Source organism: Acomys minous, assembly GCF_964271855.1.
Source record: "Acomys minous genome assembly, chromosome: 11".
Classification (NCBI taxonomy): Eukaryota; Metazoa; Chordata; class Mammalia; order Rodentia; family Muridae; genus Acomys; species Acomys minous.
The window spans coordinates 34,615,421-34,642,831 of NC_140492.1; the positions used below are offsets into that span (position 1 = coordinate 34,615,421).

Genomic DNA, 27,411 nt, shown 5'->3' on the forward strand with positions numbered 1-27,411 from the left:
TGGCAGATGTCTTGGCGGATTCTGTTCCTTGGTTGTCAACCCACGTTTCACTCTTTCCTCACACATAAAGAGAGGCCAAGGGAGTCTCTGGTGTCTTCAAATTGTGGGTTTTAACTTTTTCCCACAGGGTTGCTTATCTTTGACATTGCTGTGATAGGATACTGGAGAAAAACAACTCAAGAAGGAAAGGGAAACACCTCATTTTCTCATGGTTTTAGAACTTTGAGTTCCAAGCTTTCAGCTTGATGCATTGCGTTCAGCCCTGTGGAGAGCAAAAACATGGCTAAATGGACAGGAGGAAGAAAGCTGATTTCACCATGGTATGTGTACAGCAGAGAAAGAAAGGAGAAGAGAGAAAGGTCAGGGGACAAGATACAAATCCACCTCTTGGTAGACTATAAACTCACTAACGGACTAAGTTGCTGATGAAGGTAGCACCCTCACCCTCCCCTCTGTACACGAGCTGAGGATCAAAATGTGCAGGCAAGGGACACTGGATTCTCAAATAATAACAAAATCCAGCCCATGACCTAATGCCTCCCAACCTCCATAAATCACAGGATTGACATGGTCTCAATTCATTCCCTGAAGTCAAAAAAGCTGTAATCTGTTGCATCATTCACAGCTTGTAGAACCTCTATTAATCATATGGGATAAACTTTCTTTCTTTCTTTCTTTCTTTCTTTCTTTCTTTTTTTTTTTTTAGTAAAGCATTACTTATTTTTTTATTGAAAGATAAAATCATTCATATTACATCTCATTTGCTATCCTTTCCCATGCATCCTCCCATTTCTCCCTCCCTCTCAGTTTCACCCCATTCCCCTTCCCTATGACTGTGACTGAGGGGGACCTCCGCCCCCTGAATATGATGCTAGGGTATTAAGTCTCTTCTTGGTAGTCTGCTATCCCTCCTCCGAGTGCCATCGGGCCTCTCCATCAAGGGGACACCAGCAGATACTTCAGATTTGAAAAAAATACATGCTTGCTTTAGTTTTTGAAAAGCTTTCTCAGACTTGGCTTTCTGTTGTTGTTGTTGTTGTTGTTCTTGTATTTTAAGCAACAAAGCATTTTCTTAATTTTTAAAAAATTTCTCCCATCATCTTATCTTTGAGTCTATTGGATTTCAGTCTATTGTCAGTTTTGCAAATGACACGCAAGAGACATTTATGAGATCCTGGTAAAAATCAGACTGTGGCGGTGTTTTTCTGTTTTAATATTAATCACTTCGGATTTAAAGGATAATTAACATTCTGGCCTTTATGTTTTTGTTTTTTTGTTTTTTTTTTTTATTTCAAAAAAGAAGTTGAAAATTTCCCTCTCAGAGCTGTGAGCATCTTTTCCGCAGCTGCCCATCTCACTACACAGCTTCTCAAGTCCACAGATTTCCTGACTGTTCAGTGCTAAATTCTCCCATAAGTGTCTGCAATGTGTCTGTGATCGCCTTCACCATAGATGTTTCTACCATTGAATCACATTTCCATCCCCACAAGGATGTGTTAATTCATGCTAAAAAAAAAAAATAAGCTGATGACAGAGTTTCTCCAATAAAATGTAAAAATTGTTTCCCTTTTGGATGTGTTTTAGTTATGTAAAGGAAATAAATTTGTATAAAATGAAATTATAAAGGAACACTGTTATTAGTAAATAGGATATTTCACGTTGATTGAATAGATGTTCGACATTCTTTTTAAAGTGTAGTAACATAGAGGTTAATGTCACTCTCTTTCAGAATTTGTTGTCTGGAATTTTAGTCTTCCTTTTTCTCTTTTTCACCTTAGTTTTTAATAATTGATTTAGATAGAACCTGATTATGTTATACTATATTTACACATTTTGATTTTTATTTTAGTTATGAACTATCATTTCAGTAAGCGATAAATTGTTTTTCAGAACTAATTTTTCCTCTTTATCTTTTTATTTTATTCATAATCATTTTTAAAATAATCAAATCTAAAGTTTTAGAATTGATTAGTGGAGAAAGATGTTTCCACTGGTTTTGTACTTCGCTGGTTTACACTAAGTATTGAATAAATATAATTTTATTCAGTCTTCATCATACCAAAAATTAGAAGAGACATATTTAAATATTGCTAATATTGTTTAAATATGTCCAATGGTGTCAAGTATTAATAAAATTTGTATAAAATTATATATTAAGAGTATAGCTAAAATGAAGGCAACAGAAATTAAATAGGTATTGACAGTTATCAATAAGAATAATAAAAAATACCATTTTCCTAAAGGATCAAACATCCCAATATAAGAACATAGGCAAGAAAATAAACAATTTTTGAAGTGTGATAGCATAAGTGTGTTATTTTTTGTCCAAGCACTGTGAAATTATTTCTTCAACATTATTTGATTGTTATGTTAACAGCAAAAAGAAATAATTATTATTTTATTTCAACTTTATGTTTGCTTTCATTCAAGTTACGGCGATCTGAAAAGTTTTTGATCTCTAAACTTCACTTAGATTTTTCTAGAAGTTGAAATGGACAAATAACACAGTCTTTAAGCTCTCAGTAGTCACTGTTTTAGTAAGCTCTGCTTTTTAAATACATATTTAATATCATATATCCCATATTACAATATCAACAACATTCTTATTCACTTTTAGTTTGATTCCGGCTTTATAATAAATATTAAGGAAAATATAATTAAAACATATTTGTCTTAATTATGTTGATTATATTAAATTGTGCATGGTATTTAGAACTAAAGGATAATATTATCTTTTTAAACTCATTGTTAAAATCAAATATTCACATTTTAATTTTGGGCTAACATACAAATATATTTAAACCATTTGTGTTAATGTTATTTCATATCTATATAATACATTTAGAAATAACTTTATTAATTCATTTTATATTTTTTAAGTTGGAGATCAAACAGGATTAAACATTCATAGAAACATAAACTTTAAAGTATAAATTTGAAACCCCTCGTTCTTTTCAAAGTCCTTGTTCTTTTCTGAACCATCATAGTTTATTTTCTATCAAGAACTTGACCCTAAACAAGTCCACCTTCCCTTAGAATTTGCATCTGTGTATGTATAGTTCTAAGGATGTTCATTTATATAATTTTCAACTTTTATCTTTATTTACATAAATAAATGAAATCTTTTATTTTGAAAATATTGTCAATTTAATATGGAGGACTAATTAGTTATGTAGTTTGTTATAAATTAATAAAGTCCATATGCATTTTTGAAAAAAAATGAATAATTAATGTCGTACCATATTGCACCTTCACCATGCAAAATTGCCAAAACAATATTGAAAAACAAACAAACAAATAAACCTCCTAAGAAAAATTTGATATAGCTTTCCTATGCTTTTCCAGACCTATTTCCAACACTGCTAAAAGGGGGGAAAATTCCAGAAGGCACTGAAGAGACCGCCTCTCCAGACCCCGCTGTTACTTCTGCTCTGGATGCACAGGCTGCAGCTCCCTAGGAGCCAGGTTGGAAAAGTTTCTAGGAAAACAGCTTATTCATGTATAGCATATATTTTAAGTACAAAGGTTTTTTTCATGCAAATTTGTCTTTTAGGCCCCAGAGTAAAAGTCATATTTTACTTTGACATTAACATTTATTTTCTGGACTTTTAAAAATATCAATAATGAATGTATAGATTTTTTTAAAAAATTATGACTGAAATGCAAATGGTTTTAAAGGATGCAAAGGTACCTTACTGAAAATATAGCGTAGCTGTTTTATGAAAACTTTCAAAACCAATCGCTATTCCTTATACTTCCTTTAAGATTATAAAATATAAAGATAAATTTTAAATTTTATATATTTTCAAACATTTCAAGTTTTCCCATATAACCTATAAAAATGACAGTAGTTTGTTTTGTAATTCTCTATTTTCTCTACATCAGTTCAGGGACATTTATAAAATCCTGCTGGCACAATGGAAAATTAAACGAAGCAATTCTGTATATGATGTTTATGTTCCATGTCTGGGAGAAATCTACATAGATAGGCTAAAGATTTAACAAAATACTTTTAAAATGGCAAAGTTTTTTGTCTGAGACTAATATGAAGTTAAAATTTAGACTTGATACATTTTGAAAGTAGAGAGAACCATCATTAACAATGTCACAATGCATTGTAGTCAATAATGAGAGCCAGTTTATTCACAGAGATTGCACATAATAACTACAAGTATAAATAATGTAGCCAAGAGAGACACAGCTGATATTTTAAAGTATTTTTAAATAATGCTAAGTACCATCTATAAATACAAAAATTTATAAGAACTTATTTTAATGATTTAAAAACTAATTAATGTAGTAACAGATCTAGAAAACAATAAATCATACCTCAGATATTTTTAGTCTGAAATAACAAGTACATAGTAGTGTGGAAATTACATATTCGTATTTATAAAACCTAATTAAAAAATAAAATATTTAACTGAATCTACGCATATGAGTTATGAAATATTTAACTGCATCTACTCATAGGAGGTATAACATTAGTAAATTTTTTCAGAGATTTTTATGAGAAAGTGTACAGTTGTCTACATATGATTTACAGCTTTTTGCATTTACTTTGTATTGTAATTATTGCTTTAAGAGGTATTTTGTTATTCTTTGTCATGTATTATCATTAAATTGTTACTGCCCTAAGGAGGTAATCAGATCCCAATATATCATTTGTATTTCTGTCTCCCAGGAGCAGAAATAAATGAACATAAGTGTTAATTACCCATAAAATTAGTTGATAGAACTGAATATTCAAATTCAAGCATTTAAAATGACCCTTACACAGAAACATATGTTGCATTGACTTATTTGAAAACAGCTTCATTATCCTAGCAGAATGTACTTATTTCTTATTTATATTTTAAACTTAAGTAATTCTTAACTACTATTCCTCCTTAGTTATTAGCTATTACTAATTAATATTTATTATTCTTAAACATTTATTTTTCTCTCATTCATCATGCATCATGACTGAAGGTTTTCTCCCCATCCACTCCTCCCAGTTCCTCTCCCCCCTTCCCCTTTCCCCCAGATCAGCTCCTCTGTCACCCTTAAAAAAAAGAAAGAAAGAAAGAAAGAAAAAAGTCATTGTACTAGTTTGCATTCCCACCAGCAATGAAGGAGTGTTCCTCTCTCTCCACATCCTTGCCAACATGTGTGTCACTTGAGTTTTTGATCATAGCCACTGATGGGGAGGCCTGGTGGCACTCAGAGGAAGGATAGCAAGTCACTAAGAAGAGACTAGATACCCTAAGAGCATATATAGGGGGAGGAGGTCTCCCTCAGTCACAGACATAGGGGAAGGGAGAAGGGGGGAAGTGGGAGGGAAGGGATAACAATTGAGATGTAATATGAATAAATTAATAAAAAAAAGATAAAAAACAAAGAATTAAAAAAAGGAAAAAATAAGAACAAGAAGAAAAAGAGAGTACACCTCCCAGGAATATCTATATCCTTAATTCTTTTAAACTTTATTTTGATGAAGGAGTTTGGAAAGATGATTTGCTGCTTTATTTCTACACACATATACAATGTTCTCAATCACATTTGGTTCCCTCTACTTGGGATACATAAATTCACTTTAGCTAATGGACCTATTCAAACGTTGCCCAATACAGTGCTGGCATGTCCAGAACTAGAGCAGAAATCCAATTTATTACATTACAGACAACATTATGTGTGGTTCTGTAACTATTAATGTGACTGAACTGCCCATTTGTTGGGTTCATCTAAGCATGAAGGAAATAGTGAGGATTCTGTACTTTCTCTTCTGAAGTATTGCTGACAAATTTGGCCCAGCTCACTTTCGTGTGAATTACCAAAATTGAGAAAGAACCAGGGAAGCAGTTAATAAAGGGAAAATGGAGCAATGAGTAAAATTTTTCTAATTTGTTGAAATATAAGACTAAGCTAATTAACATGTTAGTCAATAAATAGTATTTATTTTTATACAAAATACCATTTTCACTAAAAAAGAACTGGTCATAAATAAATCAGCTTTGTGGATGCTGACATTTACAGCAATAGTATCCCCCAAACTTACTACCCATGAATAAAGTAAATCTCAGGACAGGCTATAAGAAAGACTTTTAAAATACTGGAGGTTGCTAAGCAGTGGTGACACATGCATTTAAGCCCAGCATTACAGGTGACGTTCATTTTCATCCTCAGGAAGTCTTTGTGCCTCAATTTCACAATCACAAACCAGGAGTAATGCAAGCATGATTTGTTTCCCACAGCTGATGTGTCCTTAAACACTTTTGTGAATGTTGGAAGATAAAATTGCAAACTTTGAAAAAAAAAAGTCAGAGGCAGTCGGATCTCTGTGAGATCCAAGTCAGCCTGCTATACAGGAAGAATTCAAGGACAACCAAGGAGACACGGAGTAGCCCTGTCTTAACCCTCCCCCCAAAAAAAACAAAAGCCAAACAAACAAACAAACAAACAAACAAACCCTGCAGGTTAAGAAATAATCCAGTTTCTCCTATTTGTATTGTTTCATAGTAAACTTTCTATATCTGTGAATATGCATGTGCATGAATAGCATACAAATAGTAATGGCTATGAAAGCTGTGAGTAAAGGACAAAACTAATATCCTATCTAGAATCAGAAGAGAATTTTAAAAATGAATTATGAAATAAAGTAAAACAGATAACAAAGAAAGTAGGTTTAAGTTTTTGAAGGCTGTCGTCGAGCTCTAAGATAAATGAAATGGTGTAAATTACGTCATATATTCTGTGACAACAGCAACATTGTTTCTCTGACAGACGACCAGACGCATATCGCCTACCAGCCTATCCGTCTGTAATGCCGCGGTAGATTGACCCCCTCTACATAGTTTGCATATTTCTTCATACAATTCCTTTACATTTCTTCTATGTGTATCAGTGTCAGCCTCCCCATGAGAGCGTTTTCTTCTCTTTCCATTTTGCTTCACAAGCCGCAGCTTTAGCTTGTTTTCTGCTGATTAACTTTTTAATCGGAGATTTTACATAGGCGAACTCGTTAGTCCACTTATTTTTTCTCTGCATCCTTGTCTACCCTCTACCAGTAGTACCTGTCATGACTTTTGGTTTGGTTTTGTGACACACTTTAAACAGAGCTGGCTGTGTAAGCCTTGGGCTGGAGCTTTCCACCAGTGCAGCTGGATGTCTGGCGCTTTCTCCTGCTTGACTCTGGCTAGTCAGCACTTTCTCTCCTCTAACCCAAGACAGTGACGATGCATCTTTCTTTTTCACATAATGCCCCTTTCCCACATGTCTTGTAGCTGGAATCATGCACCTGTATTGCTTTTATGATTATTTCATTTACTTAATATTAATATGCACTTTAATATCCTCTCCCATCCACGCCTACCTGTCCCTGGGCATGGTCTTGTATGGATTCTATGCAGGCATCCACAGTTCCTTTGAGGTCATGATTGCAATGGCTGTCTTACCTAGGAAATGACGTTTCACAGCTCTTCTCCTTATCTTCTTAGTCTTAACATTCTTTCTGTAGCATCTTTAGCAATGTACCCTGACCCTTAATGATGATGATATGAATTTCTAGATTAATGCTACAGTTATATTTTCTGCACCTCCATCAAGACAACTTAAGCTTGCCTTTCTTATTTGTATTGTCAAATTCAGAATTTCATCTTAGTATTCTATTCTATTTCTTGGTCAACTTGATCACACATAGATAATAGTTACTTTTATTTGAAATAAATCATACCAATGATAACACATGCTGATTTTCTTTCTGTCTTTTCCATTACCTTATTCATTTTTCCTACAGAAATATTCCAGAGACTCATAAGATTTGTAACATTACAAATATGTTATTGAATTGTGATGTCATCCCTCCCTTGGTTTTTCATAAAAGGGAATATCCAAAGCATGTAAAGTATTGCATACTTGGAATACCTTTGAAATTTGGTTATCTGTCAGAAACCTATCTCAAAATTTCTCAAACTTAACTTCCCCTCAGTGTCCTCAATCTATTTCTCTCAGTTCATAGAGAAATTCTAGCCTCCAAATTCTCTAGACAACATTTGGGGTTGTATATGGCTTTATTGTTTGAAAATATTATAACTGATTAAAAACCAAGTTTTTATCCTTTTGCTTTCAAAGTAACTGCAGAAGTCAATTAACTTTAAAGCCACTATGAAAAATCTGGTCCTAGAAGGCATCTCCTTCCCTCTGGATTAATAAAATTTACTGCTAAGTGGTGTTTCAGATTTCATATTATCATACTTGACTTCCTTTTCGTATATCAAAATGTGCTGTAGATTATTGAACCAAATTAATGAGAATTGTTGTCAAATGAAATCATTTCATTCATCCTTAGATTGTATAAAATATAGTCAGAGAAAAATAACAACCAGTTGATTTGCACATGTCAGGTTATAGAAGGTTTCATAAGACATATAATGAGAATGTTATAGGATCCGAACTTAAAAACATGTCCATAAATATATATACACATATATTAATAACATATAATATATTACTAATATTGATATATATTATTATATAAGGTATATATGACTAGTAAATATGTGATAGGTTCCCAATGTATCAAATTATATATATATATATATATATATATATATATATATATAAAATTTATATTTATGTGTGAATAAATGTTTCTATATATACACATATGGCCTTGGACAACATATAAATGTAGAAATATTATAGGTCTATAAATATATAGCTATAACTAAATGATATGTAAGTCAATAGTTAACTATAAAATTGTTAGATAAAAGTAAAACTGAGAGAAAAATATGTGTCTGGGAAAAATATTCAAATCTGTTTTCCAAGAAATATTACCAGCCCTTTATATCTGTGGGAAAAAAAAGGAAGACCAGAATTCTAAAAAGTCAAAATGTTCTCAGCAAAATACAAGGGTTCTCCTTCGCTGGGGGTAGGGGCAGAGAACACTTTTTAGAGCAGGTTTAGTTTCTCCGCAATATGGCCCAGAAGGAGCAGATATTTCTAGTGGCTTCTGTCTCTACACAAGGGCCGCCCACTGCTTCAGACCTGTTTATTTGCTGTCACTGCTGTCCCCAAGCCCCCTATCACTCAAGTTTATAACACCACGAACTCACAATTATAGTCAGGCAGACAGATTTAGTAGTCCTAAACATCCCTCTTTACTCTGGTTGCTAGGCATTTTCTCCTGCTTAACTCTGGTTGCTCAGCACTTTCTCTTCTTTAACCCTGGACAGTGACTATGCATCTTGCTTTTCCACAAACTGCCCTTTTTTCCACATGTCATAGAGCTGGAATCACACACTCTATATCTTTTTTCTGATTGTTTCTTTTACTTAATATTAACATACACTTTAATATCCTCTATGTCCTCACTTGATACAACATCTCACTTCTATTTTTCACACTGAATAATATTTCATTATTGATACCTGAGTGAAGCTTTAGGTGGAAACCTGTACCGTTTAGAATATTGCCCAAAGTGTTTTCATATGAGTTTTTAGAAAATAATTTTTGTTGTATTTAATGAAGTTACATCTTTATGACTTTTAAATTATGTAATTAAAACCCATTTCGTGGATCATATTATTTTATGTGTTACCTGCTTCAGCCTTTCCTATTTGACACCAAGAAACTTCCACGATGATGGTCCCCTGCTATATAAAAGAAACTGAAGTTCTTCTGACTATACAATCTATATTCAGTCAGGCCCATTTCTCTCCTTGATAAACATTTAGTTGTCTTATCATATACTTCAAAACTGGGCACAATGATTCATACCTGATGTCCTGCACTAGGGAGCCAGAAGGAGAAGGTTCATAGGAAGTCTGTTACCCATCTAGACTACAAAGTGAGACCATGTCTTAAAAAGAAATAAAAACCAAATTTCAAATCACATTAATAAATGTATCAATTTTATTTTAGAAGGTGTTTTAGTAAATTTATTAATATTTGTGACCATGAAAGTTAGGATAAGATATAGTAATTTCAAAATTAATCTCTTTTATTGATTAAAGACATAAACAAAAATAATTGATTAATAAGAATAAATTCCATGATTATATTTTAATATAAAATCCTTGTGAAAAGAATGTTTTAATATTTGGCTAATGTTTTAATATTTGGTTATCTTTTTCTATTCTGAGTTCAAGATATTAAAATATACTATAGTAGTTTCAAGATATGAAAGAATCCAAAAAAGATATTCATTAATGTACTAAGCATATACAACTAATATCTGAGAGTTTATTAAGTCATAAATATATGTACATATATATATTACAGAATCAGTGTAATATGTAAATGATTAAGAGGTTGCAGAGCATATCAGTTTCATAAGGATAAGTTGTCTTTCCCTCTTGTGTTTCCAGTTTTGAGTGTGTGCATGTGAAACTTTGAATTAGTGGGGCATTTGCACATCATGCCTTGGGAACCTCTAGTGAGCTGCTGCTAACTGAAGTATGGTATTTGTGTATGTGTGTCCTACAATATTCAACATAGGGTTAAATGAACTTGATGGCTAGTTACTTTTCTATGATAAGATGCTATGATCAAGGCAATTTATTTAAGTAAGAGGAGTTTATTGGGGACTATCAGTTCACAGGATGAGCCCAAGACGATCACTGGAGTGAGAATGGCCGTGGACATGCAGCCATAGCACTGCAGCAGCAGCCAAGGGGCATTACAACTTGAGAAACAAACGTGAGACCAAAAGAACTAGCTGTAAAGGCATGGACTTTTGAAACCCAAAAGATTAACCCCAGTGACACTTCCTCCAACAAGGCCACACCTCCTAATTCTTCCCAGAAAATTACAGCAACCTGAGGGCCATGTATACAAACTTATAAACCTTTGGAGGGTAGGCGGGCTCGTTCAAATCACTGTCCCTGGTACTGAAGGGTGAAGCACTTCGTTTCTGTTGTGTCTGACTGTTAAATCACGCATGGGAACATGCTGCGGATTTATAAAGGTAGATTAAATATAAGGTGAGGAAGAAGCTGCCACGGTATGCAGTGATAGATAACTAGGTTTCCCTTTCTTTGTGGTACACTTCTATTATATAATATAACTGAAACTATTGGCATGAACTTAACATAAAATAAAGTATCTTCTGGTGGTAAAAGTTATTAAATTTATATAAGGGTATTGAGATGATGGGCTTTGGATTGACTGTAAATTCCAATATTTACTATTAGAAATATAGTTTAAGGCACATTTTTAACCATTCCATATGCTCAATATATTTCTTTCTAATCAATATTATTTATAGTAATTATTTAACATTGCTAAATAAGATTTATTTGAGAAGTGAGTGATATATTTTAAGAAGAGCATATAACAATGGTATATTACAGTGGTTCTCAAACTGTGGGCCATGACCCTTTTGGGTATTGAATGGCCCTTTCACGGTGACTGCACATCAGATATTTACATTACTGTACATAACAGTAGACGACTTACAGTTTTAAAGTTGCAGCAAAAATAAATTCATGGTTGTGGGTCACCACAGCATGAGGAACTGTATTAAAGGGTTCCAGCATTAGGAAGGCAGAGAGCCACTGCCATGTACAGTTATTAGCACCTGAAATTAAAGCATTATAATTAGGTATGTGGAGTTATCATAGGTTACAGTGTCAGTGACAGAAATATTAAAAGGAAGAAACAAGGTTGTAGGGATGCAGTTTGTTCATAAAATATTTGACTAAACAAAAACAATTTTCAATTGTGTTATTTCTTTTCAATTAATGTTATTAAAATGTCATGGACATTTTGCTCCAATGTCATATCTGCTTTTCTTAAATTGAAATGCCATATTTCTTGAATGCCTATTCTTCTATGATCATGGCTCTAATGATCATAGAAGCTTAAATTTTAAAGAAAATATTTTCATAATCTAGAACTTTAATCTGAAGATCAGCACAGTAGTCTTGTGAAAATACACACATTTATATTGAAAGTTTTATTTTCATTAATTCAACAGTCTTTTTTACAATATATTTTATTAATTTATTCATATTATATCTCAATTGTTATCTCGTCCCTTGTATCCTCCCATTCCTCCCTCCCTCCCATTTCCCCTTACTCCCTTCCTTATGACTGTGACTGATGGGGACCTCTTCCCCCTGTATTTGCTCATAGGGTATCAAGTCTCTTCTTGGAAGCCTGCTACCCTTCCTCTGAGTGCCACCAGGTCTCCCCATCCAGGGAACATGGTCAAATATGGGGGATCAGAGTGTGTGTTATAGTCAGACCCAATTCAACAATCTTTTAATCCAGCCATTAGTGTTGTCTTATTTTTAAAATCAAACTTTATCTCATATATATCATATATATAAATAACACTACCATATAAAGATTTGATACAACATTTGCATGTGAAATGGCATAGTACAAAAAAAAAACTGACAACAAAACAACTCCATTATTAAGATGGAAATTTTTAGTATGTAAGAGAGAAAGTATCCAGAAGCATCTGAAAGAGTCCAGAGCAGAGAGAGATTATTGATATTAATTTACATTCAGAATTTTAGCCTCACCAAGATAGAAAAGATGTTTTCTTCATGGTTGCCAAATACTAACAGCCAAAACACTATGAATATAACATTTATATACTTCCTGATTGTTTTGTGGTTCTTCTTACTGTATGTAGTTTATTGTATATATATATATGTAATAATATAAATATATGTGTAAAAAATAAAAATAATTTTTAAAAAAGCAGAAAGAATAAGACAAGGCTTGGCCAGGGCTAATGCCAAGAGAGCTGGAAAGAGTGAATAGCAAAAATAGAGAGACAGCAAGAGATAGCTGAGACCGGGGGAAAGTCCCTTGGCATTATATAGCAACAAAGGTGTATCTGGGAGAAGGGAAGCCTATGGATGTGGAAGTGCATGAAGGTTTGAAGGGCCATGGAGGGTTTGAGGTGTATAGTGAGTACTTGTGAGGAGAGACTGAGGGAGCCTGGGGCCAGCATGGTTTTTTATATACAACCAGAGGCATATGGAATAGAGTCATGTCCCTTCTTCCACAGGCAAAAAAACCCACTCCTTTTGGGATATATAAAACCTATTTCACATGTTTCTGAAAAATGCTGGCCTTTATCTAACTGCCATAAATCCTCCAATAGTCCAGCTTTCGCTCATTTCTAGACTTAAGGACTTCCTAAAATCTAACAGTTTTTTAAGAAAGGGGATCAGGTTACAAAACAATTGCCAGAGCAGTAGAAGATCACTTTTGCTACTCAGATGAATAATATACTGAGTGTACAAGGCATGTCTACTTTCTGTTGTGGTAATGGTCAATGATATTAAAAATCAAACTCAGCTTCCCACTCACTGCCTCAGAGAAGTTCCTGTATCTTTCACTTCCCTTAAAATTTATCCACATAATGCAATCTATTACAAATACTGAATTTCTATTTCATAAGAACTCAGTTTTAAAGTCTTTCAGTCACATCTCTCTATTTCAATTTACTATAGGAAGCTGATACTACATGTTCAGGAAATTGGAATATGCCTACCTTTTAGATTTGTACCCCTCCTTCATAACACTCACATTTTTGTTCTAACCACAGTTACAATCCAAAGTGTCCTTTGGGCACCATTTTCTCTGATTTTTAGGAACTCTCTCATTCTCTGGTTCTTGGGTCTTCCCCAGTTGCTCATACCTTTATTCCCATGGCTCTCCTTCATCTTGAGATAAGAAGCCTCTGCACTATTAGGCAAAGATAATTTGTCTAGGTGCCTGAGCACTGCATGTTAGGGTTTATGCAGCAGAATTACCTTGGTGGATTGGTCAGGATCCAAAGGATGGAACAAAGTTCACACCACTCAGTATATCTCACAAAAGAGTTGTATTTGGGGCGGGGCGGGGCACTATTGAGAGACTACCTCAGATCAAGGACAAGAAAAAAAGAGACAGATATATATTGAGAGAGAGAGAGAGAGAGAGAGAGAGAGAGAGAGAGAGAGAGAGAGAGAGAGAGAGAGAAGGGACCTTTTAAAAGAAGCATTGTTGCATTTTGTAGCTGGTGATGAGGTGGTTGCTGGCACTGAGGCACTGAAGGCAGGCTGGGGCTTAAATTGCTCCCTTTTGTTTATTATAAAATAATAAATATGAAAGGGTGGAGGTGAGTCAGGAATGGGCAGGGGGTCATCCTCTTTAGACTGCTTTCTTCTGTCTGAAGCCAGCAACATCTTTGGGGACCCAAGACAGCTGGGATTCTGGCCCAAGTCTTGTGAAAGTGAGCTATTTTACTAACAGTTTAGGCTTTGTGGGACCATCTGAGGCTAGAGATATGGAGGCAGCAGTTGGAGCAGTTCGTGAGGCTGGGAAAAGTTCAACTAACACTTTGAAACTTTTGGGGATGCAAATTTTAAGGGAGACCTGGAGCTCCTGGGTTGCTGAAGCTGGTTGGAGAAGAAAGTAAAGTTAGGGGTTTAAGGAAACATTTTAATCCATGGTGTACTTGTGAAACTTTTAGGCCCATAGTAGCTGGCAAATGGGGGAGGAGAGTCCCAAGACCTGAGGGAGAGAGAAATCTCACCCCCAGGAATAGATCAAATAGGCAAGTCAGGGAAACAGGCTGTTGCCTAACAGCACTTATTTGGAGTCCATATGACGCATGAGAGGTGGATTTCAGCAGGTTCCCTGAAGCTTACAAGAATCTTTTTAAGTTTTAGGTATGTAGCATCACTATTGTTTGTATCTGTATGGAATCTACATTGTAGAAGAGGCAGTACACTCAGGCCTTTGAGTTATAATAGAAGCCTGGGGACCAAAATTAGTTTTGGTTAGAAGCATGAACACTCTTTCCTTTATCCAGAAAACTGGCAGTACATAGATTACACCAATATTTTAACACAATAAGAAACACTTTTAAGTCTATACATAGACGACAACCAAAGAAAATTTAAAATCATGAACTTGTGATTGTGATGTTAGTAATAAGTGAGTACAAGAGCTAGATTAATAGCTTATCAGAACCCAGTTAATATTATTATATTGGTTAATATTAAAACTCTGAACTTTTGAAGTCTTAATACATCAATAGCATAGGGTAGAAAAAATATGAAACATTGTTTACTTTTTTTTAATACCTTAGGTCAATTTCTTTTTCCTTTAACATACCTTAAAATGCCTTCTTAGACCCTAAAACATTTTCTTAGATCCTCACAAGCTTTTGCATCCTCGGACCTCTATAAACCTTACCTTGGTTAATCCATTCTTTCACCATGAGACACAGGTGATTAATTACTGAGAGCAGTCATTGTAAATCAAATTCCTTTAAATAAAGTGAAAGTAAAATGTTACACTGAAATCTGCTTTGTGTGTTTATCTTTTTTTTTTTTTTTTTTTTTTTTACAGTCTGGTAGAAAGGTAAAGTGTGTCTAGACCAAGCAGCTCTAGGAAAGTGAGGCCGTGGCCTGAGTTTTATATATGAAGAGAACCAAGAAGGCAGCTGAAGCCTTGTTTCCTAAGGTTAGGTCTGTCACTAGCCTTGCTGTCAGCACCATTAGAGATCTGAGAAAGACAAATTTCACCAGGGTAAGCAGGAAGTACAGACCAAGCAGCTTCCACATCTATTAAAAGTAGCAGAGACTTACTGGCTATCTGAGCAATCACCCTAGGTTTCTCCATGCCATTGGTGGTACAGGTCTTGGGACACCATTTGTCTTCAGCCAACAGGCCGAGAATATCTGGTAGGTTCACCTGTGGAGGAGGAACTTGGGGGACAGTCCTCACTTGTCTCGGCAAAGCAGGCAACCAGCTCCCCAGTGTCCTTTTTGCCTACACTCTGTACAGGGTCCTAGCAGCTGGTGAAATAAAGGACAGCTTTTCTCCCATTGGCTGACTTTGTCACATTTAACGCAAACTACAAGTAGACTTCTTCTGTGTCCATCATCTTTTTGGAGAAAATCTAAGGTGTGCTGCCAGAAGTTGGCACTTCTTTCTATCACAGTAAGCTTTTGGTCTTTGCTTGGTTGGTTGGCTGGTTGGTTGGTTAGTTTGATTTGTTTACTAAATTTAAATGCTATATGCAGCAGCTCTCTGAAGAGTTTGAGGACCGTCATCTAATAAATATATCTAAACTAAATGTTTTTTCTAGTTACTTGTTTTAGGCTTAACTTGGAAAACATATACAGGAGGCTGAATAAAATGTATTCTTCTAATTAATTACTTTAGTACATACACATTGAAGAATTTGATCATTTGCAATGTGACTTGGGCATTAACTTGCAAGTATTAATTATTCTTAAAAGTTCATAATAATTTATTAGTTTTTTTTTATAGAACTAAGACTTTACATTCTATCCCTGCTAGGTTTATCATTAAAAAAAATAACAATTTTTGGATTGAAGTTCTTCTAGTATCAAAATAAAACTTTTATTTTGTCAAATAAAGTCAACAGAGAGACTGGCAATTTGACTGATCCTTTTATAGTGCACCATTATATAATTTCACAGTTTCTTGTATGGCTTAGTTTTTCCAAATATTAAAGCTTAAAGTAAACAAAGACAAAAAAAACCCATCTAGACAAATATAACACTGTGAACCTGAATATACCTTGGGGAATTATATACCCCTCCATCCCTCTCCCCCCTCTCCTGACCTCCCCCGCCCCTCAGTAAAGGGGAACCCTCCCCCAACTACCAAGCATCTCAGCACTTCAAGTTGAATCAAGGCTGAGTACATCCTCTTCCGCAGCGGCCTGGCAAGGCAGCCCTGCCAAGGGGAAGTGATCAAAAAGCAAGCAAAGGAGCCCGTGTCAGTGTGGTTTAGATATCAGCATGACTGTGGCCGCATACGATGAGTTTGACAATTTCCCTTCTGTTTCTATTTTGTGGAATAGTTTGAGGAGCATTGGTATTGGTTCTTAATTGAAAGTTGAAAGTCTGGTAGAATTATGTGCTGAAAAAGCATCTGGCCCTGGGCTTTTTTTTTTTTTTTTTTTTTTTTTTAGTGAGAGACTTTTAATGATTGCTTCCATTTCCTTAGGGGTTATAGGATTGTGTAAGGTGTTTACTGATCTTGATTTAACTTTGGTAAGTGGAATCTATCTCTCTCAGGGGAAATTTGAATAGATGCTGGCACTTTTGAGTCAGCAGCATAGTGACTTGCTTGCCCGGCAGATACTGTGCTCTTAGTACTGACTCCACTGGATGCAGCCAAATTGGAACAGGGACCCTGTATGCTCCTACTGTCCACTTGGCCTCCAAAGGGGGACCAGTGGAGGCATGGATCAGAGGCTGAGACCTGTCCCTGGTATACAGGATTTGCTCCCGGCGAAGTGGGGTCAGGATGCTGGAGCCATGCGTTTCTGGAACTCGAGGGTCATGTTCTAGCAGTTAGAAGGCACTGGGTGTTGTGGGCCTAGGACCATTGTGATTCATTGTATATGTTTTGAGATGGGTATAGGGTGATTATGCATCATGCAGCTATTCTAATGCAGGTTCTATGTCTTTTCGCCTTTTAGGATTATTTTAACCGGCATTCTTTGTTCATTTGCTTCCTTCGGCCCATAACCCAGCCATCAGCTAGAATGAGCTATTAAAAATGTCAGTAAGATCTTGTGATTTTTTTTTTGTTAAGACAAAGCCCTGCCATGATCACCTTCAAATAACAAAAGCCAATATCCTTTTTGTACCCTAGAGATATTACTTCCCCACCCATCTCTTTGAATTACTGCTCACCACTCCCACCCTTTAAGCTGAGCTGTAGTCACACTGGCCCCTTACAGGTTCTTAAATAAACTCGGCTTGCTCTTACCTTGCGCCCTTTGATCATACTATTTTCTCTTCCTTTCAAGTTCTTCACATTTCTCATTGGCTTTCACTTCAGTCAGATTTCAAATATCACTGCATCAGAGAAGTGTTCTCTGTTATCTAATAGAACACCACCCTGCTCACTCACTCTGTCCTTACTCCATTTTTCTCTGTAGAACTTTTACCACTGAATTTTTTTCCTTTTTTTTGTTTCTTTCTCTATACATGACCTAAAATTTTAAAACCTCATGGAGTCTGAAATTTGTCTTATATTAACATTTACACTGATATGTACTTTATTCCAAATAATAATGTTTGGCAGGAAACAGCTTCTAAATAAATATTTATTAAATGAAAATTATGAAATTTAACAATAATGAGCATTATTAACATCTATGATATATTTATAAATATAAATAAGCCATAACTTCCTATTTTTCTAGTGCTTATATTTCATTTGTCTCAATTTCTTTTAGCTATTGGAAACACTTTTAAGTGAATTTTTGGTGTGTATTTTAAGGAAAAATTTTTAGTATTAGAAATACTGTCTCTAAAACTATACAAGTTTTGACAATGAGGTATATTGATGGGCTATCCTCCAAAAACAATGGATTATATAAATCTTTATTGTCTTGGCTACATTATACTGCTCACATTTATTGAGATTTGTATGTCGATGTTAACATCAGTTTTGTTTGTATATGTGAATTGATTCCACATATATTCATGCTGTTTATGCTATTTTGACTCCTATGCAAGGGATATTGATGTATTCAGTAATATGTATCTTCCCAAGAAACATAACAGTTATCAGTATATAAATAATTTTCACTAAATTATAGAAATTAAGACTGTGTTCCATTGTGCCTGTACTCATAGATACTTCTTTATTTTCATAACGTTTCTAAATTACAAAGAGAAATATATAAACTTTGAAAGCATATGATTAGGCTTGGACTTGACCCACCCCCATTGCATTTTTGGAAGGTCTTTCTCTCAGTGTGCTTGCTGTATGTACATGTGTTTCCTTACCCTTTCTAAAAGCCTTCTTTTAATGGCAAACAAACAAACAAACAATATCCTCATGGGTACAGGGATTGTGTCAAAAAAACACATCATTTTAAATATAAAAGTTCAAGTTGATACTTATTCATTATAACGTTTTTTATTTTGACTTCAAAAATGATACTCAATGATTTAACAAGCTCACATACCGAACAAAATATCATTTTATTATCCATGTCAGTAAGTCCAATATTTTCCACTTCCACATGCATTATGCTAATGACTTTTCAGATGAATGCATTTTAATTAAAACAGTTGTCAATTGAAGAGTGTTACTCACAAGCAGGCACAAATACAAACTATTGTTATGTGGTATTTAAAATGCTTTGACAATATCAGCAGAGGAATCATTTTCTAGTAGCTGAAAGGGATAAAATGTGTAAAATGGATCCCTTTATCAGCTGTAGGAATCAGTATTCAGTACGCATGAGATACATGAGCCTGTGCCTTCTTCATTCCATAGCTAATGTCTCATCAGGTCAGTGCCAAGGGTTGAGAAATTGAAGGCGTCCCATAGTGTAAAAGGAACATGAAAAGAAGCCTTCGAACCTTATTCAGTTAAGTACGAAACTTTTCACAAGTATCCCTCCCAAGAAATAATGATCCACACACAGAGAGAAGTGGCTGAGGATAGTAATTAGAAGCAAGTCTTTCCTCCACGTTCTCTTCTCCTCAAGGTTATGGAGACACTGCAGGGAAGGAGTGCAGAGGTCACGTTAACTACATCTGATGAGTCAATTAAAAAGTTTGAGAACACTCTGCAGTCATGACCCAGATAACTGACTAAACAAGTTCTAAATTATGTGTTTGAAATGGAAACAAATGATATGTTTACCCCAAAAGCTGGAACCCAGCTATCAGATGTTTTAAGTTCTAAGAGGAAAATTAACGGATGCTGTCTGCATTTTCACTCCTTGTAATTGAATGTTAGGATTTTGAAATACAGATAATAAATGCATGTCAACAGTTTATTACAGTGTTGAGAATTCCTTGAAGAGTGTATACTGGCCTCTTCTCCTTCAGGAAGGCCTTAAGATAAAATTTTGTTAAAAATTCGGACTCTTTGTCCATATACACAAACTATAGCACAGAAGAGGGAATAACAGTTGTGAGAACTAGTCTTATGTCAACTTGACACAAGATAGAGTTATTTGAGGAGAAGCAACTACACTTGAGAAAATGCTTAGATAAGGTTGCCCTGTGGGTAAGTCTGTGTGTGAGAGGGTGGGGATTGCCTTGTTTAATGATTTGAGATGGGAGGTCCAGCCCACAATGGGTGGTGTCAGCCCTAGGCAGATGGTCCTGGGTGCTATGAAAAAGCTAGCTGAGCAAATGATGGGAGTAAGTCAATACATAGCATTCCGACAGAGTCTCTGCATTGGCCCTTGCCTCCAGATCCTCTGCCTTTTTTACTTTCTGCTTCAACTTCCCTCAGTAATGGACTGTGAAACAGACCCACAAACTAATATAAGCTTTTTCCTCATCAACTTGTCTGTCTGTGGCCATGGTATTTCATCACAGCAATAGAAGCTCTAATGAAGACAACAGGTTTAAACAATCTGAAGCACAGTTATGTGAAAAAAAAATAAATTGGATGACGTGAAATACAAGTTTCAGTAGAGTATATTTAACACAGCAGGACTGCTTTGGAGAGTGACAGAGATACTGTGAAGCATGAGTGACAATTCACAGGAACTGAATAGGACATGGATATCAATAACCCAGTGGTATTGGGAGACGAAAGAAAAGCATACTGAGCAGAGAGGATTCATCTGATCTAACAAGGAGGAAAATTAGGTGTTGGTCATGTCTAATAATTAAAGATTATTATATTAACAATTAATATGTCTAATAATTAAAGATTATTATATAATATTAATTGTGGAGCTTCCCAAGTTATCTTTGAAATGCAAACTAAATATATAAAATGTGGGCTTTAATAACTAAAATTCTTTTCACCTATGGTAAACAAGCTTTACTCACTTTCAGTAACATACTATTTTTCAATAGACAGAATTTGCAATCGAAACAGAGACCAGAGACCAAGAGACCCGTGTGACAGAAAAGTACAATGGAAGTTATTAAATTTCAGTAAACCAGTAATCATTGTTTTTCTGATGGGACTGAAAAATAATAGCATCCCTGGGAGAAAATACCAATCTTAATTTACTTCTTAGTAGTTAATAAAATAAGGGTATTAGAAAAATAATCATTTAGCTTTGCTGATTTAAGTACAGAGAAGTATCCTAATGGCATATAAATTAACTCTCCCCCTAAAACTAAGCTTTTCAACCAAAAAAAAAAAAGCTATAGAATATGTACTACAATTATACCTCAAAGGATAACATTAAGAAGATTTCAATAGTTTCAACAGTTTAGTTTGTAGATTTGTTGTTTGTTTTAGTGTTTCTGGGTAATCTGACTCAGTTACTCAGTAGATACCATGTTTCCTTGAGCACTTCTGCCATGTGTTTTTTTTTTAATTATTTTATTTTTGTACATATGCATTTATATTATTACACATATATTCAATAGATTACCTATGGCAAGAAGAACTGTGACACAATCAGGAATTATATAAATGTTACATTCTTAGTGTTTTGACTATGTGTATCTGACAGCTTGAAGAAGACATCTTCCTACCTTGGTGCATCTAAATTTCTGAATGTAAGTCAATCTCTGTCATATATTGTCATCATCAACTTAGAACACCTATCTGGACCTAGAAACATCTTAACCCCTGAACAACTAAGCTTCATTGCAAAACTAAGCTACCTGGACTTCAAATCCCTCAGAGACTTGAGAAGGAGTAAATTTGATTATCTGAGTATGCTGGGAGTGCAGGTTAGTAGATTTCCAAATGAAAAGATGACAGAGACAGTTTTCTACCTAAATAGTCACCCAATACTCTCTATAACGTTGGAGCATCTTCTTCAGATATAATAGCTTTCTGGCCTATTATATCTGACAGAGTTATTTGTGAGGCAGGAACTGTTGAGGACTTGTTTACCCTATCTTGGCAGAGTTTGGTCAGCAAATTTGCCTGAATCCAAGCTTGTCCTTTTTTTTAAGACATAATTCTGTCTGTGGTGGAAATGAGGCCCTTTTGACCAGTGGCTAGTTTGCCATTTTTGAAGCCCTCTCCATAAGGAGGCTCTTTGATGCTATCATCTTCTTTGAGGTAGGGTGGGTGTTGCCAGGAGTTCCTTTAAGATTTCTGAATTTCATTTTATCTGCCAGTTCTCTGACATTGAGAACTGTGACTCAACTTGCATATGACTCAATTTCTTTAAATATAAAATATGAGTATTATCTCATTGAACTTTTCTGAATATAGAAGATAATATTGTTTATGAAGCCTTTATTGTTTGTACTCATTCAACAAAAATGATAAATAATAATAATTATGTAGCATTGTGTGTGTTGTTCTTTTCACTGTTTTGTTTACAGAAAGTTTTATCTTTAGATAACTATAGGGACATAGGAAATAAACTCATCAGTCTCATACTTACCTCTTTTATATTTTGGATTTTGTCATCAAAATTCCACTTAAAGACTTTCTACCCTTTGATTTTAGATCATCCTTTTAACTGTGTACCTCAACGAACATACGAACAACATACCATGGCATTTTCAGCTGCCAGTCAATTCCAGTCATTGTAAAATGCCCTGATGCTAATCAGCTTGCTCCTATATTTGCTCCTCTGTTGTCCACAGTATAAAGAACCTTCGCAGGCCCAAGTCCACACTTCTTACTTGGACATATTAGTCATTTTTCACATTTCTTTTAGTGAATAACCCCTTGTCCTCTCAATGAAGAAGAATGACTCTATAATTGGATTACACTGAAATTTACACAATCTGTTGACCTTAATTTTTTTTTACATTTTTTAATTTGTTTATTTTACATCCTGATTGTAGCCCTCTCCCTGGTATGCTCCCAGTCCCATCCTCTCTCCCTCGTTCCTTTTCCCTCTCCCCTAGTCCTCAGAAAGGGGAAGCCCTCCTCCCCTATCATCTGACCTCAGCCTATCAAGTCTCATTTGGACTGCCTGCAAGGCCACCCCTCCAGGGGGAAATGGTCAATGAGTGGGCACCAGAGTCCATGTTAGAGTAACCCCTGCTCCCCGTATTATGGGATCCACAAGGAGACTATGCTACCTATGGACTACATCTGAGCAGGGGGTCTAGGTCCTCACCATGCATGATCTTTGGTTGGTGCATCAGTCTCTGCAGAACCCCCCTCTCCAGCCAAGATTTGTTGGCTCCATTGGTCTCCTTGTGGGGCTTCTCTCCCCTCCAGGCCCTTCTTTCCCCCAAACTCTTTCATACACCTCCCTGTGTTCCACCCCAAAGTTTGGCTGTAAATCTGAGGCGTCTGTTTTGATCCCCCACTAGGTGGAGTCTTTTAGAGGACCTCTATGGTAGGCTCCTGACCTGTTCCTTTTCTTTAGCCAGGTCTAGGGTCTACTCTGTGTGCCCTTCTGAATGAGAATTAAGCATTCTCCAGGGTGTTCTTTTTTATTTGGCTTATTTAGATTTGTGTATTGTAGTGTGGTTATCCTGTATTATGTGGCTAATATCTGCTCATAAGTGAATATACATCATGCATGTCTTTCTTGATCTGGGTTACCTCAATTATTATTTTTAGTTCCATTTATTTGCTACAAATTTCAAGATTTCCTTGTTTTATAACAGCTGAGTAGTATCCCATTGTGTAAATGTAACCCTACATCTGACAGAGGGCTAATATCCAAAATATGTAAAAAATTAAGGAAATTAAACTCCACCAAACCAAATAATAAAATTCAAAAAAAGGGGAACAGAATGAAACAGAGAATTATCAACAGAGGAATATCAAATGTCCAAGAAACACTTAAAGAAATACTAAATGTGCCTAGTTATCATGGAAAGGCAAATCAAAACAACTCTGATATTCCACCTTACACTTGTCAGAATTGCTAAGATCAAACACTCAAGTGACATCACATGGTGGCAAGAATTTAGAGAAAGAAAATTTAGGAGTGCAAACTTGTACAACCGCTTTGGAAATAAATCTGGTGTTTTCTCAGAATATTGGGGACAGTGCTACCTCAAGACCCAGCTATTCCACCCCTGGGCATATAGCCAAAAGCTGTTCCACACAACAAGGACATTTGCTCAACTATCTTCATAGAAACTTTATTCATAATAGCCAGAAACTGGAAACAACCTAGACGTCCCTCAGTCAAAGAATGGATAAAGACCTTAAATCTTAAAAGGATCAGCTTGAAGGAGACAGGTTTCATCCTTTTACCAAGAATCTGATAGGAAACAGTGCTTGCGAGTGTCTCAAAGTACAGGGAATGTATTTACCCAGTTCAAGAACAAGGGAACCATTTTTGTAGGCCCAGAGGATTTATGAAAATATGGAGAGTTAAATCTCAAATACTTCCATCCATAAAGTTTAGTCTACAAACATAAATTGTCGCCTGTCCATTCCTGACTTAAATGTAGAGGGTACACTGTGATGGCGAGTTCATCCTTCCCTTTAGTACGACTCACTGCACAACCAGGTTTGCATCTTCTTTTGCATTCTGACCTACTTTTAGAAAATTCAAAATTAGACCCTTTATAAACTCTATTATTAAAGCATTCTATTTCAGGCTATGCTGTGAGCAGGATGTTGGCTGAGTTAACTATTCCATTTCTCTTCCTCCAGTGTATTGACCATACTGCAGTGTCACCACTGCCATTATAGTCACTGTCTCACTATTGAAGTGAAACAGTCTCCAGTCCAAGATATATCAATGCTTGTCCGCATGTCACTTCTATAACAAAGAAATTCACAGGGAAGAAGGAAATCGAGATACCTTATACACTAGAGAGTCTCATTCTTTCTTACCACAGGCAGCAACATCTTCAGTTTTTGCAGTGACAAGTTCGACACTATTGGCTACTATAATTGTTAAACACCTATTTTCTTGACTCTATGGCCTCCAAGATCTGTTCTGAGGCAGGTGTTGGAGTGGAATAAGATATTAGGATGAGTAAGAGGCGTTTGCAAGGAAGAGAAAGTAATGGAAAAGAGAATGGAAATAATGAAGAATGCCTTATTAAGCTAATTAATTCCATAAATAATTGGAGCTAGTCCTCCTGGAATACTCAAGGAAATGGCTTGAAGCATGCCTTTTTTCTTCCTTTCTTTCTTTCTTTCTTTCTTTCTTTCTTTCTTTCTTTTTTTTTTTAAATATGAGACAGGGCTTCTCTGTTTAGTCATGGCTATCCTGCCATTGCTTTGTAGACCAGGCTGGCCTTTACTCAAACTCAGAAATCCCCCTGCTTCTGCCTCCCCGGTGCTGGGATTAAAGGCATGTGCCACCACAGCCAGCTTGAAGCATGTCTTATGCACTAAATTCCATGAATTTTTGTGGTATATTAATTCCTTACTACTTCTGACCTGTCTCATTCACAAATAAGCCCATCTTTGAGAGCTTTGGAGACAACCATCACATACAAAGCTGGTATTGGAGTATCTTGAAAAGTTCAAGGCAAGAGGCAAGTGAAGAGTTCCAAAAGTCACATTAGGATGTAAAGTAGACTTGGCTTTCTCTTGTGAGGTAAACTTCACAGAAATAACCCCCTTCTATGTTAGCTAATTAACTGGTTAGAATTTCAGTAGTTGTGGAGCAGATAGAATGTTTCCTTTCCAGAGAAAAATTATGTTATCTTGGGATATCTTTAGTCCCTTAGTTGACATCCATTGTCCTCCTCTAAGTCTAATGTAACATCTTTGAGAACATCATGTAAGGCTCTTTTGTCTATTAATAAACCACTAACATCTCCCAATATCCAAATCTAGGAATATAATACGTAGAGTGCAGAACTAGAGCAAATGTTTCTCCAATGATAAACACTCTTCTCTTATGCTTCCACCAAAAAAAGGACATAAAAAGTGCTTTGATTTAGGACTTTCTCTGTTTTGTGTATTAAGCTTCCTGTCTGGATAAAATGTACTGACAATAAATACGCTAATTTTAATAATCTTGAGATGAGGATGGAGAGATGACTCCATGATTCAAAGTGGATGCTGCTCCTCCGGAGGACCTGAATTTGGCTTCCAGCTCACACACGACCAGGTGTAAGTCCAGCTCCAGCCGAGGCCATTCCTTCTTTGGCCACTCTGAGCACCACACTCTTTGTAATGAGTCACAGAAAACTTTCACTATCTCCATTAGACTTGAATATCTTGTTTCAGCTAAAGCTTATTCTCCTTTCGAGAAGAAACAGCTTTTTATCAAGGGGGGGGGAGGGGAATGTTGTCCCGGCCTCTAATTTCTAGTCTGCTGTACTATTGGGTGACCCCTGTGTACCCTGTAACAGCTTTTTAGCATTTAGTCATTCACGGTAATGGCTTGCCAATAACAAAGCAGCAGAGGTTACTTAAGTACAGAAAAAAAAATGAAAAGAAGGAAGATGCATGGCTGAATACTTTTCTAGCCAACACATGTTAGAGAAGGAGTAAAATGAAGGAAATAAAATCCTTTTGTGGTAAGCAATGCTCTAGTAAATCTTCATTAATTCAACATCCCAACACAGAGAACCGATAGACAAATTTCACAGTAGCTAAATTAGATCTCCACCCACTCTGGGATAAACTTCAGTCTCCTACAAATACATCACACCAGTTTCTGGAATTTATGTTCCCAAACGCTCCCTAGTCTTTCTTCTTTATTTTAAACCAAACCTATGCAAGAATTTTATTTTTCTTATATCAAAAGCTATTTAAAAGACTTCTGAAACAGTTATAGGACTCATAAATGGAACAGATATACAAAACCAAATTCTAGGTAAGATTCTATCATTTACATGTGATTGTTTCTATATGTTTAGATAAAATATATATCATCTCTGATAAATAGGTGCATATGAACACTGGCTTCAGATAATATATTACAATCATGTCCAAAAAGTAGTATAACTCTATACCCAAATTTCCTAAATAGAATAAAAATTGATCTTTTCAGAGTTTTTCTCCATGTCTTCAAATACCTAAGATGATTTTTTTTTAATGTTTAATTCAGAGGACCCTGTTAGACTTCCCAAATTTGGAAGAAAGGTAACCACTGAGGCTAAAAGTAATGTTTACATTATCTCTTAGTACTGGGTTGTCTGCCCAGTGTATCTCCTTATCATCACCTCTCTCTCTCTCTCTCTCTCTCTCTCTGCCTGTCTCTCACTCAGTCCTTCCCTCTCTCTACCGCCACATTCCATTTCATTCATCATAGTCAACTCTACTATTGTAATTGTGCTAGCTTTAATGTGTATATGTCCTTAGGCATCATGAATGGCTTTGTGTATGTGTTATTTTGGTTTCTACAAATGACATTGTATTTAGGACTTATTTTGATTATTAAAATTTTTCATCAGCATTATAAACCCTAGTCACACATTAAACTGTTTTCATATTTATAAAGTAGAGTTGGAGTTTAAGAAAGACATTATCATATGCACTTAAGCATGGGCTTAGGTAACATTGCTTTTACTCTGAAAAGAGAGTAAGACACTCAGCGCCATGTGTGTGGGCCTGACAAATAAAAGACACAGATAATTAATAAGCTTA

General features: G+C 35.5%; 1 protein-coding gene across 4 annotated transcripts in view; it reads left to right on the forward strand.

Moving 5' to 3' along the window:
- Window positions 1-27,411, forward strand: part of EPHA6 (EPH receptor A6) — an 896,620-nt gene that overhangs the window by 127,895 nt on the left and 741,314 nt on the right. The window contains exon 2 of one of the 4 annotated variants that reach the window (XM_084801065.1): window positions 3,346-3,465. The exons of the other annotated variants lie outside the window; for them this stretch is intronic. Within the exon in view, the coding sequence (XP_084657191.1) occupies window positions 3,436-3,465 (30 nt within the window). The 5' untranslated portion in view covers window positions 3,346-3,435. The remainder of the gene's footprint in view (window positions 1-3,345; window positions 3,466-27,411) is intronic. 4 annotated transcript variants of the gene reach the window in all.